The following is a 12,788-nucleotide window of genomic DNA, read 5'->3' as shown; positions in this document are numbered from 1 at the left end:
ACAGAAGGGTACCAGTATTTTTAAAGAAATATTATTTTTATTTACATTATGCAATTTTCAGGGAGATAATGGTCTTAAAAATTGCCTCCTATAACAATCTCCAAGTTCTAAATATACTTTTATATCCAAAATAGCTTTTCAAAATATGTGATTCAGTTTATTTTTTTATGTAGTAAGATGATGTTGAAAACTGAGCACAACAGATGGTTTCCTGGCTAAAAGAAAGTAAGCGTGTAGTCCAGTGGTAAGAGCACTTGCCTCGAAGGTGTGAGGCCGTCAATCCTCAAGTACCACATAAAAATAAGTAAATAAATAAATCTAGATATTTGTGTCCATCTACAACTAAAATATATATTAAAAGAAAAAGTAAACATAAAAATGTAGTGAATTTTAAGCAAGCAAAAACAACAAAACAAACTTTTACCCTTCAGATTCTGCTTCCACAAATACTTCATCTCCATCATCACCAGCTGCTGTTTCGTTTGATGTAGATAAAGTGCCCGTGGATGTCGTCACCATTGGAACAGACTGAGAGGCATGCTCTGAAGCATCAGAGGTGGTACTCTCAGTAAATACAGTTACTTTAAAAAGAAAAGGAATTAAGATCTTAACTTTGTGGTGTATTACATTTTAAGCCAAATATGCTTCCATGTTATCAATAAAACATAAAATCTACTAATCTGTCTTTGATATCTACCTGGGGCTGCTACTTGCAGAGGAGTAGTGGGAACACTTCGACCACCAGGTTCTTCTTCATGAGCTAGGAAGAGGGGTGTTTCATACATTCCTAAACCTGAAGATAATTCTCAGTATTAATGAATGAAAAAACATAAAATTGCCAATATAACAAGTATCTAGGAAAACAGAAACAAGAACTAGCAGAGATGCAAAACTTTGTAGAAGCTCACAATCTAATCATTCCATCTAGCAAAAGCTGAGCTCTCAAAGTTTTAAAAACTCTATAAACACATCCATTAAACTCCCTAGCACTGACTGAAAGTACCTTTAAACAATTAGCCAAAAAAAGAAAATATCTACTTTGCTAACACATATTTGGAACAGTTGGCAAAACAAATTCATTTAGAGGTCAAAAGCACAGAAAATTAAAATATAAATATTTCCAAACTTCTGATACGACTTCGTCAAAAGACAAGACTATGACAATAGATTTATTTGGAAAAACAAGAAGTAATGCAATGGTGACTAATGAAAATGTATATATGTATTTTATGAAGGAAATAGTAAAGTATAAAATAGAAAAAAATAAAAAAGTATGTCATGATTTGAAACTTTCAGAATAATATTTCTTGACAACCACTGATGTTCTCACGACAAAAATACTAACTATTTCAATTTGGGGATTTTTAATGTTCACTTGATCTAGATTTGATTTAAAAAATTGGTGCTATGACCCAGGCGCAGTGGTGCATGCCTGTAATCCCAGTCTGTAGAGGCTGAGGAAGGACAATGGCAAGTTCAAAGCTAGCCTCAGCAATTTAGCAAGTCACCAAGTAACTCAGATCCTGTCTCTAAATAAAACACAAAAAAGGGCTGGGGATGTGTCTCAGTGGTTTAGTGCCCCAGAGTTCAATCCCTGGTACCAAAAAAAAAAAATTAAAAAAAAATTGGTGCCATGTTCTATGTATGCTTTTATAAAAAGAAATAAAAGATTTTAATAACTATATTTTAGAAAAAAAAGCTAATGTTGTGTCTATTAGAATACATCTCATTGTTTTTGTCATTTTTGAAAGTTGATTCTTATTTTTATTTAAAAACCATAAGCTCAAATAAATATTGCTTTGTAGTGAAATATTTAATGAAAAATATTAATAATAATTACAGTGAATTTTTTAATATTTGATATATCACTAGTAACAATGTAATTAACTATAAACAAGCCCTCACATGAAGCATTCTGTAAAAGTTTGTACACTTCAGAATAAACTCAATATATGTCCAGTACTGGAAAACATTAAAAATTTAAGACATCAATAAAAGTGCTTACTTTATCTTGACAAATAGGTATGTCACATCATGTCATAACCTTAAAGGGTTGATGACTAAAAAGAAATACATCATTTATATCCATCCCCTTTCTATTAGACTTGACAGTTGAGACAAACAGATCTTTCATGTGAAAACTATGATGGCAAAGATTTTCAATCATAAAAGGAGTATGAAGTTGACATTGTTATTTCTTTTGAGAGGACCAAAGCCATCTATTAATCTGGATCCAGCAAATGTTATGGTACAAATATGAAAGGCACAAAAGCCACTGACAAATTGCTGGACTGTGATTTCCCACTCAATCCAAAATGTTCTTAACAGTTTCAAACAAATTAATTTTAATGTGTTCTCAACTATTAACTAGTACTATGTTAGAATCTATTCCTCATTCAAGCTGCAAGGTATGAATTATCATCCTCCTTTTTGCTAATGAAACTGAAGGTCAACTAACTGCTCTTAACTAACTGCTAATAAGCAGTGATATTCCAATTTTAAGCTGTTTCTGACTCCCAAAGTCTAAGAAGTCCTAATATACCAAGCCACATAAAAATCTGAAGTTATATGAAGCTAATAACACAATTTCATATTGGAAGAGGCCTGCCATGTTAGATGACATCCTTAATAACCAGGTTAACAGGTTACAGTATATGATTTTTATAAGGACTATAGATTAATCCCTTATGTTGGGTCATTTATTATAAAAGCAGTATTATGTTTTACCTATTCAAAATGCTAGCTCACTTTCCAGAAACACTGTGGGTTGTATGGATTCTAACTGCATTTTAAGGTAATCAATTCTCCCAGTGGCTCAGAAGGCTGAGACAGGAGGATTGAAAGTTGAAAGCTAGCCTCAGCAAATACAAGGCAGTAAGCAACTCAGTGAGATCCTTTTGTCTAAATAAAATACAAAGTAGGATTGAGTATGTGGCTTAGTGGTTGAGTGCCCCTGACTTCAATCCCTGGTACTTCCCTCCCGAAAGTAATCAATTCCAAAATAACATACTTCATATGTGATTAACTACTTTGAGTTGTATTATTTCATATTTTGAACTTTAAAAAAAAAAAAAAAAAACATTAATTGAAAAAAATCTAGTCATGCATCTAACTAGGAATATTACATGTACCAAACTGTAAATATGCTGCGATCCTTACAGCAACTTCAACATGGGTGGTAGTATCTGTGTATATTTACTGGTTTAATTAAATTCCTGAATACTTCCTACATGTATGACACAGCACTAGAAGCCAGAAGAGATATGAATGTAAAAGCTAGTCCTTATGCTAAAAGAAACTGGAATTTTGTTGAAAAGATAATATTTATATGTAAGGCAATATTTAATAAGCAGTAAGTATATAACTTTCTCTGTACATTAGCATAGAGGTTATTTAGGTACCAACTTTTAAAATATTTAAATTTGCTTTATTTATTTAATTTTAAAATACTATACCATAATACCTTAGTACTAAATATAGACAAATCCAGGAAATCTAACGGTTTATGTAGTTGTTTACCTCCTTGAGAAGCAAGTTGGCCAAGATCAGAGTGACTAGAACTTGTCTGTGGCATATCTTCAGGTGGCCCAAACCGGAACCTAGGAACACCAGCTACCTGTGGGGAACTAAATGGACAAAAACTCATTTAAGATGAAATTTAAAGTTACCTGTTAAATTGCAATGGTGGAAAGAATATAGGTAAAAGAATGAATGTCAACAAAATGGTAAGAAAAATTGGTTAAAAAAAAAGATGATAAAGGGTTTCTTACTCATAAAAATACTCTTAAAATATCAGTCACCAGGGCTGGGGCTGTAGCTCAGTGGTGGAGTGCTTGTCTAGCACATGTGAGGCACTGGGTTCGATCCTCAGCACCACATAAAGATAAACAAATAAAATAAAGGCATGCTGTCCATCTACAACTAAAAAAAAATTTATATAAAAAAATCAGTCATCAATGAATTTAGTAATAACATAAACAACCTGTGATTTATTAAACTTTCAGCTCTCTTGAATTATGCTCATTTTTTAATCTGTTAGATATCCCCACGTAGATACGTTGAAAGCAACACACACATAGCAAACATAATAAAAAGTCAGAATGAAATTCTAAGACAAAGTTAATCTCAGCTTTCACCATTTAGTCATAGAAACATCAAGTCACCTGTCTGGCCTGTTCCAGAGTTCACAAGCTGGCTCCCAAAGTTTAGAAAAATTGTAGTATTAGAAGGCTAGAAATCTGCTTTCCCCTTATTCTATCAACACTACTATCCCTTGTCCACAAGCTAGGATATGAAAGAGTATTATTTCCTTTGCCCACTCTTTACCCTATCTTTCCTTAGCTAGCCAGCTATTTTTAATGTTTATAGATATACCTTTATAATAACTATTCTCTTTTCTGTTTGAACACTATTGTTTTTGTCAGAGCCCTTTTATTTCAGGTGGACTTTAAAACTTGTCTCCACATAGTTATCCTCTTATGAAAGAACCCTGAGCTCTCCTGAGCTAATGCCACACATTTCCTGAATAACTGGACCAAATCTCTGCTATGAAAAAAGCTCCCAACTTTTACACGTTCATGTATTGGAGGCTTGGTCCTTAGTGCAGTGATGATGTTGGTGGTGGAATTTTAAGAGGGGGAGCCTAGTGGGAGTCACTGGGGGTGCTGTCCTTATGAAGGCACTTGTTAATTTTCATGAGAGGATTGTTGAACAAACTTGGCCACTCCCCAGCTACTACTGGCTTTCTCTCTGATCATGTGATCTATCATTATAACAAAGGCTCCTGCTACTGGAATGTTAAGTACCCTTATCAAAGTTGAGCTGTAAGGCCAGCAACATATAAATGAACTTCTTAAAGTGTGAGCTAAAGAAATCTCTTTTAAGTTACCCAGTCTCAGATATTTTATTATAGTAATAGAAAACACATTAACACAAGGCCTCATTCTACTCCTAACTTTGTCAGATAATCAGACTATACCTCAGTGTCTGACATTAAAAATGTAAAGCTTTTACTTTTATTACTTTCCATAGTAAGGGAAAGTTAGCTTGGCCATGGACATTCTCTCCAAGAGGACTGCTACTGTCATATATGGTTTTTAGGAAAAAGAGTTCAGGGACTAAAGATTTTCAGAGCTTTAAGAATTTGACATACAGAAGCATGTTTATTTCAGTGAGAACACTGTTCACTGGTTGGTGCTCAGAAGTATGTTAATTGAAGGGAGTCTGACATTCAGAAGAAAGGAGGCGACATGATTGATTGGCTTGCAAAAGTGTGTTAGCTAGGCAAATTGTGGTCAACAGATTAAGCAAGTTTAAATCTGGTTCTGATTACCATGTTTTACCACATGTACAGAACAGTCATCTTTTCCAAATTTGTAGAAACTTAAATTCTGATCTTCAAAAGTATATTCTGTTATATGACTAATAACTTGAGGCACAATAAACGTGTACTTTCACCTGGAAAGCCTTTTAATCCTTTAAGAGAAGTGGTATAGCACAACAAAGGTTCTAGAGCCAGACTGCCTGGTCTGAAATCAAAAACTGTTAATTCTCAGTTGTCTGACATCCAGCAAATTAGTTAACATCTTTGTGCTTTAGTATCCTACTTGTAAAATAATAACAACAATAGTGTCTATGCTCAAAGTTATGAGGATTAAACAAATTCATGCATAGAAGTGTTAAATAAATGTTAGCAATTCTAAGACTCAATTTAATGTGGTTCCTTATTATGTCTTCTCAAGATTTTTCCTCCCATAATTGTTGGAATAATTAATTTTTCATTTGTATTAATAAAGCCTATTGCTTTTGCCTGCCTAATCTCCTAGATTGTTTAGGTTATAGTTGTAGCTTGGTTTTCACAATACTACTACCTATCATGATCACTAATTACTAACACCTTCAACAAAATCTGTACAGCATTTACTATGTGCTAGTTAAGAGTCTAAACACATAAACATAAATGAATTAATTTATTTCCCATAACTGACAAAGGAAAAATCACTGTATTATTATTTCCTTTTGAAAAATGAGGCTGCCCACAGCAGACAACCTAAGAACTTCTTATTTCTAAGAAGCAGCAGAGCTAGGTTTTAAACATGGGCATTCTGACCTTCGAGACAATGTTCTTAACCACTGTTAAGCTATCTTCAAGTTTAAAATTCTTTTTAGAAGCAACTGTGTATCATTCACCTCTGTATAATTTTCCCCAACACTATATCCTCAATCCTCCTACTCTAGTGCTAATTCCTACACAGTAGAGAACTCAACAAATAATGAAATCAAACTAAACAAATTAACAGGGAAACAGGAAGAATTTAATTAGTAACAAAATATACGTTCTTTTCATTCACTTACTGAATAGCTTCAGCAAATCCATCAGTACGATGTGGTACCACAAGAGTTGGGGTACTTGGAACTGTTCTGTCTTCATCATCAAAAAAGTGCTGCTGCTGCAACAAAAAGAGAAAACAGGAGTATTAACAGGCACAACAGCACATACATGGACTATATATGTTCTTGCTTAACATATCAATCACTTTCATATGATTAAGTGAGTACTTACCATTCCACCTATTCCTGGAGTCAACTGAAGCCCACGTCCTACAGACTGCCTTCGGGTCATCTGAATTCTCTATGTTAAAAAGGAATTACACTTGTTTTAAGAAATTAAGCAATAAAACACCAAATAGTAATAGATACAGCTTATTATTATCCTGGCAATAAAATAACTGAAATATTAATATATATGTAATGATCAGGCTATTTTCTCAAGGAAAAAATGCCTCTACTCTGTACTAAAGAAATCAGTGACTTTTTAAATTAAATATTAATGGATTAAAATATTTATTAACCAATACTTAAGTTAAAATGAATTAATAATACTATCCTATTTGTATGTAAATGACTTCCATTCCTACCTCCCTAAGTGAAAATGTTAACAGGCATGCTTTTACATCTCAAGGTTTGCTTATATTTTGGGGTTCAAATAGCAATATTGACTTCTTACAGTTTCCCCAGTTCAAGGTAATTCTAAGTTAATGGATTGAATATATTTTGTAGGACCCACACAAGATCCTATAAAACTCTATTTTCACATAATGAAGTTATTTTCAGCAATGGTGTTTTAGTAGAATCTATACTTGACATTTGTCAACTGTCAAGTTATAGGGTAAAACAAAGGCTGTACATTTCCTGCTGTGTTCTGCAAGAGCCTCTAATTAAAAGATATTCAAACCTACTAAATGCTGAATATAAAGGGGTTGTGCACGTCTTCATTAATTTAAAAAGCAGAAATGCATGATCACAAACACATGACAGAAAAAAAATGTGAGGGGAAACAGAAATTCCTTTCTAAAAAATATGTGCACTTCAGGGGCTGAGGTTGTGGCTCAGTGGTAGCATGCTCACCTAGCATGCATGAGGCACTGGGTTTGATCCTCAGCATCGCATTAAAAAAAATAAAGACAATAAAGTCCATCAACAACTAAAAACATATTTTAAAAAACATGTGCACTTCAGAAAAAGAAACCTTCAAAATTAATGGTAGTGAACTACTAAAATCCATTTTTAAAAGATAAAACTCAAGCAAATGTTTTTCAACCAGTGGAGATAGCAACAAAATTTTGTTATGAATACTGTCATTTCAGTTTATATACTAAGTGTCTTTCTAAGTTTCAATCCATTTATGAAAGTAAACTACTGCCATGTTTCAAGGCTAGGAAATCAGATTAGTTTCATTAAAAAAATTATAAAAACATTAAAAATGTATTTAATTTCCGAAAAAAATAAATGTCCAATGAAGACGTAATAAAAGTCAAGATTTTTTGAGGTTCATTTTGCAGAATGACTATTTGCTTTAGTACCTGAACTGGAGGTCCCAACTCTTGAGGTGGAGCATGAATGGTCAGCCGTGGGGGAAGTGGATGTGGTGGGCGTCTTGGTGACTGAGGTGCTCGAGGGGTCTGTCTTTCAGATGCTGAGGAAGGCTGCTGTTCTCTGGAAATCTCCTGGGGAAAAGATGACTCTGCAGCACCTGTATTTCCTTCACCTAAAGGAAAAGTTTATTATGAACTACTAAATTTGCCACAAAATAACTTGTACAGTCAATCACAGAAGCATAAACCTTATCATTAGAAATGTTAATCTAATATTTTCCAAAGTACTAAGTGAGGTGGGATGGAAACAAATATGGATGATTCCAGAATCTAATGGAGCCTGTACTTGTGAGTTATAGGGCCATGGACAAATTATTTAACCTTTTTGAGTCTATTTTTTTGCTTGGTTAATAGAGTAAATTTAATGTACAAATAAGGTTTCCAAAACTTCAAGTAATAGACACAAACCTATGAGCCCAACACATGCTAAAGTAAACATAACATAAATTTTGTATTCTACTGTTTTTGATAAAATGAGCAAATTAAAGGTCAGACCTCCACATATCTATCAAACAAGGTCAAATAGATTGGGGAAAAGCCTCATATAAATACTTTTCCAATTTGGTTTTCCTAAGTTTCAAATTTCAATCACCTCTCAAATATCTAGGCCTTTTACAAACATTGTAAAAGCAACAGAATCTGTCTGCCACTATAAAAGTAGGATAGAATATCATAAAATTTAGTAGTTTTTAAGTCTCAGGTCTAAAATTGGATCCATATTCTAACATATGGTAACTATGTGACCTTAGGTAAGTTACCTCACTTCTCTTTGATTCAGTTTCTTCACTAGTACCTAAGTCTACCAAGATTACTGTAACAATTCAAGACAAATAGAGATGCTAAGAAAAGTACTGAGTAATTTTGGGTAATGTGCCAAAACCATCTACTTCCTTAATTTTACCTAGCCTATTAGCCCAATTTTGTTTGACTGGAAAAATGAAAAGAGAAAAGGAAAAAGTCTCACACAAATACTCAATGAACATCTATCTTGTGCCTTAATTGGGAAAAATGGCTACGAACACTGGCCCTCAAAAGACTTAACTCTTAGTTATAATACCTGAAGAAGAAAACAAAATTTCCCTTGATATCTCTCCAACTATATGATGAAATAAAAATATTTAATCCACAAAATGTTTAACAGGGATACTATTAATTTGTTATACAGCTTAATGCTTTTTGGTTTATTTTTCTCTTAAACAATTAACAGTTGAAAAGGTTGATTGCTCTTATTTTACATTAATACAAACATGCATACATTTTGCCCTTTTAAATATCTAGATGTATATAGAAACCCAGATACAATGTTTTCCCATTAATCAAAACATACAAGGTTTTACTGCATCACTATTACTGATTTTGGTGCAGTATTATTATCTGTAAAACCAGAAATATTACACCAGATGATCACTAATACTTTAAACCACATTTTAAAACAATTATACTAAAAATATTCTGCAATCTTTTAATGTGTAAAGTTTTCAGGACTCCTAGGACTTATCCTTTGAAAGATTTAACAAAAGCTATGTGATTCTGGTTAAAAAATATTTTTTTCATTGCAAGAAACTATTTTTAATAAATAAATAAATAAATAATAAAGGTGAATTTATAACTAAAAATTAGAAAATATTTTTTGTTGCAAGACATTACAAACCTCCAATATCAACAATAATCCACATGCAGCTTGATTAGACTGACCTCTTCTGGTGGTAAACTGTTGTTATAAGTTCTTGATTAAATTTTTCTAGTTAATAGGGGCAGCAGTAGCAAATGGCATTAATAATAAATTAGATTTCAAAATAATCTCACCACTGTTTTGGGAATCAGCAGCTCTCTGATTACTTTCACCTGCACCCATACTTTCTTCTGTTTCTGTACCTGGATCAGTCCCATCACCACCCTAAGAACAAAATGTGATGACATAAACAAAAATAAATCAAATAAATACCTTAAAAGGAAAACCAAATAATTAACCAAAGCAGCAAAAACAAACAAACTGACCAAACCAAACAAAACTGAAAAGTATAAAAAGTTTTAGTGTTCTGATAATATGGGCCTTTCTATATCATAAAAAAAAAGGCAAGTTTTCTAAGCAAGTTCTTGAAGAAAATGGTCAAAACTCTAACCAGTTACCTCAGCATCATCAGCTTCATATCCGTCATTACCATCTGCACTACCAGTTCCTTCATTACTGTCTTCACCTTCATCTCCCATCCCTGTGTCATCTTCATCATCATCATCATCTTCTTCATCTTCTTCATAATCCTAATAGATAAATCCACAAGTATAAATAAGATCTAGGATATGGCCCACATACTCTGCACATCTTTACCACATTTAAATTGAAATGACTCCTCATTGGTTGGGATTCAGGAGTTGTCCTGTGTGATAAGTCCAGCAAACCAACAGCAGAACTGTAATGCTGCATGGAATTAGTACAATGCCAATCAATTCTGAATGAGATTGTGCAAAGATGATAGGCCAGAAAGTATCAAGTGATTCAATTTAATTCTATCTAATTTTAAACAGAGTTGAAGAAAAATAAAATTAGTCCAGGAATTTTAAAATTTTTGTATGCATATCCAAAACTACACATATAATGTTATTATTACACATGTAATTACTATTTTAAAAAGGTGTAGAAAAAACCCTCATTGCTTTATGAATGAAAGAATCTCAAATAAGCAGCTGTCATTATAGGATTAAATCCCCAAACAAAACACCAAATTTCACTTAAAATATACTTCAATAATGGTGATACCTCAATTACTTCTGAAACAAATTACAGGGCTCCAAGGAGGTAAATGGGAATGGGTTTGTTTCTTCTTTTAATTTCCAGAAATCACAGTGCTTATGAAATAAAATTCATTCAGCCACTTACAAGTAAGCTTGAGAAAAAATTCTAAATAGCTCAGCAATCATTAAAAGACAAAATTTAAAAAATTAAAGATTTTCCATCACTGGTTCTATGATTGTTTTCATTATAAAATGTTAATATCTGAAATAATCAGGGTAAAATAAAAATAATATAATAACCTACTGAAACTGACTGAGCAATCAAAATTTGCCCAAGGATTTGAACAATTTCATCTAAGTTTTGAAAATACTGCATAATCTCAAAACCACATTTACCTCATGTTCTCCATCATTTTCATCATCATCATCTTCTTCATCATCACTGTCAATTACAATGACATCATCTCCTTTGCCTTGGCCATCCTGGGATGAAGTTGTTGTTTGCTGATCTGATTGAAGTGGTCCGAGATCTATTTGTAGAGATTGGGAAGTTTCTTCACTGTCTTCCATAGGTGTATAATCTCCCTGGGTGACTCCCTTTAAAAATGAAGAAATTAAAAATCAAATACATCTAACAGTATCAGTGAGCTAAAAGTCGAAGTAAAAACTAAAGAATACTTATAAATTAGTAGGACTTATTTTTAAAAAATGGTTTCAAAGCAGAAATTGAAACATATGGTAAACATCTAATTACTGTCTTCTTAGAAAATATATTATAAATCTTATTGAGCAATAATTTATAAGAGAAAAAATGAACAGAGATGTGTGCATATTCAAAACTACATGTGTAATATTATTGATCAGTGCTGCCTAACAGAAATCTGTGAGCCAAAAATGTAATTTTAGATTTCTTTATTAGACACTTGAAAACATAAAGAAAGTAAAATCAATTTTAAGAAAAACTTTATGAACATATACAGAATACCATTTCAACATGTAACCAAAGTACAAATTAACAAATATTTTACACTTTAAAATTATTACTAAGTTTAAAAAATTCAATGTATATCTTACATTTATCTCAGTTTGGACTAGTTATATTTCTTCCAAGTGCTCAATAACCAATGTGGTTAGTTGACAGTGCACTTACTGGCCAAACTTGGAAAAAATGGGCCTGTAACATTCTGTTAAAAAAGCATTTTCCCCAAACTAGAAATAGTCTAGACACACAATGAATAAAGCATGCAATTTTTATTGTCTTTTTGTTTTGGGATATCGGGAATTGAACTCAGGGGTATTTGACCACTGAGACACATTCCCAGCCCTATTTTGTATTTTATTTAGAGACAGGGTCTCACTGAATTGCTTAGTGCCTCACCATTGCTGAGGCTGGCTATGAACTTGCAATCCTCCTGCCTCAGCTCCTGAACTGCTAGGATTAGAGGGGTGAGTCACTATGCTCAGCTTTATTGTCTTTTTACAAAGAAACTTCTTCCCTTCCCTAAAGTCCAATTAAACCTAAACCTTCAAACCACAACAAAGAGACAGTCAGGGCATCCCCTAACCTGAAAATACGAATGCTCTGAAATCTGAAATTTTTGAGTATTGTTATAATACTAAGTGGGCGAAAAAAAACAACAGGAAAAAATAATTATATACAGTGTCTACAGATTTTTGTACCCTTCAATGTTAGTAAGGAGAAGACTACCACAACTCAAGGCTCTAGCTTTTAAAAGAGCAGGTTAATTCTCAAATTTCCATCTGAAAATTAGGAGGACAGTAATAGTACCAGTGGTTGGATGGGATTCTTCTGAATACTGGGCAAGCAAATACACTTAAAATGCTAAGCATATTGCCCAGTACATAAAGTGCTCAGCCAATGTTAGCATCTATGTGATAATTCTTTTAAAGAAGTAGTCTCATTCTACAAATGAGGCAATATAATGACATTATGAGCAGTGGCATAAGAAAGTGACCCAAAGGGATGCTCAACAGGTAAAGCCTTTATGCAAATATTCTAAAATGTAAACAAACAAAAAACCCTCAAAACACCAAAACTTGCCCCCAAACCTCCCAAATCTGAAACACTGCTGATTCTAAGCAATTAGGATAAAGGGACAC

The 12,788-nt window shown here is 32.9% G+C and overlaps 1 protein-coding gene across 1 annotated transcript in view; it reads right to left on the bottom strand.

Moving 5' to 3' along the window:
- Tpr (translocated promoter region, nuclear basket protein) overlaps positions 1 to 12,788 on the bottom strand; it is a 60,472-nt gene that overhangs the window by 4,751 nt on the left and 42,933 nt on the right. Inside the window, exons 40-48 of the mRNA XM_027934943.3 lie at positions 11,064 to 11,264; positions 10,065 to 10,196; positions 9,741 to 9,831; positions 7,863 to 8,047; positions 6,563 to 6,631; positions 6,355 to 6,449; positions 3,520 to 3,626; positions 698 to 793; positions 425 to 581 (exon numbers count right to left, since the gene is read on the bottom strand). Of these exons, the coding sequence (XP_027790744.2) occupies positions 425 to 581; positions 698 to 793; positions 3,520 to 3,626; positions 6,355 to 6,449; positions 6,563 to 6,631; positions 7,863 to 8,047; positions 9,741 to 9,831; positions 10,065 to 10,196; positions 11,064 to 11,264 (1,133 nt within the window). The remainder of the gene's footprint in view (positions 1 to 424; positions 582 to 697; positions 794 to 3,519; positions 3,627 to 6,354; positions 6,450 to 6,562; positions 6,632 to 7,862; positions 8,048 to 9,740; positions 9,832 to 10,064; positions 10,197 to 11,063; positions 11,265 to 12,788) is intronic.

The sequence above is a fragment of the Marmota flaviventris genome, chromosome 12 (genome assembly GCF_047511675.1).
Source record: "Marmota flaviventris isolate mMarFla1 chromosome 12, mMarFla1.hap1, whole genome shotgun sequence".
In the NCBI taxonomy this organism is placed as follows: domain Eukaryota; kingdom Metazoa; phylum Chordata; class Mammalia; order Rodentia; family Sciuridae; genus Marmota; species Marmota flaviventris.
Note: the sequence above shows the minus strand (reverse complement) of the source record. Positions and strands in the feature narration are given on the sequence as shown.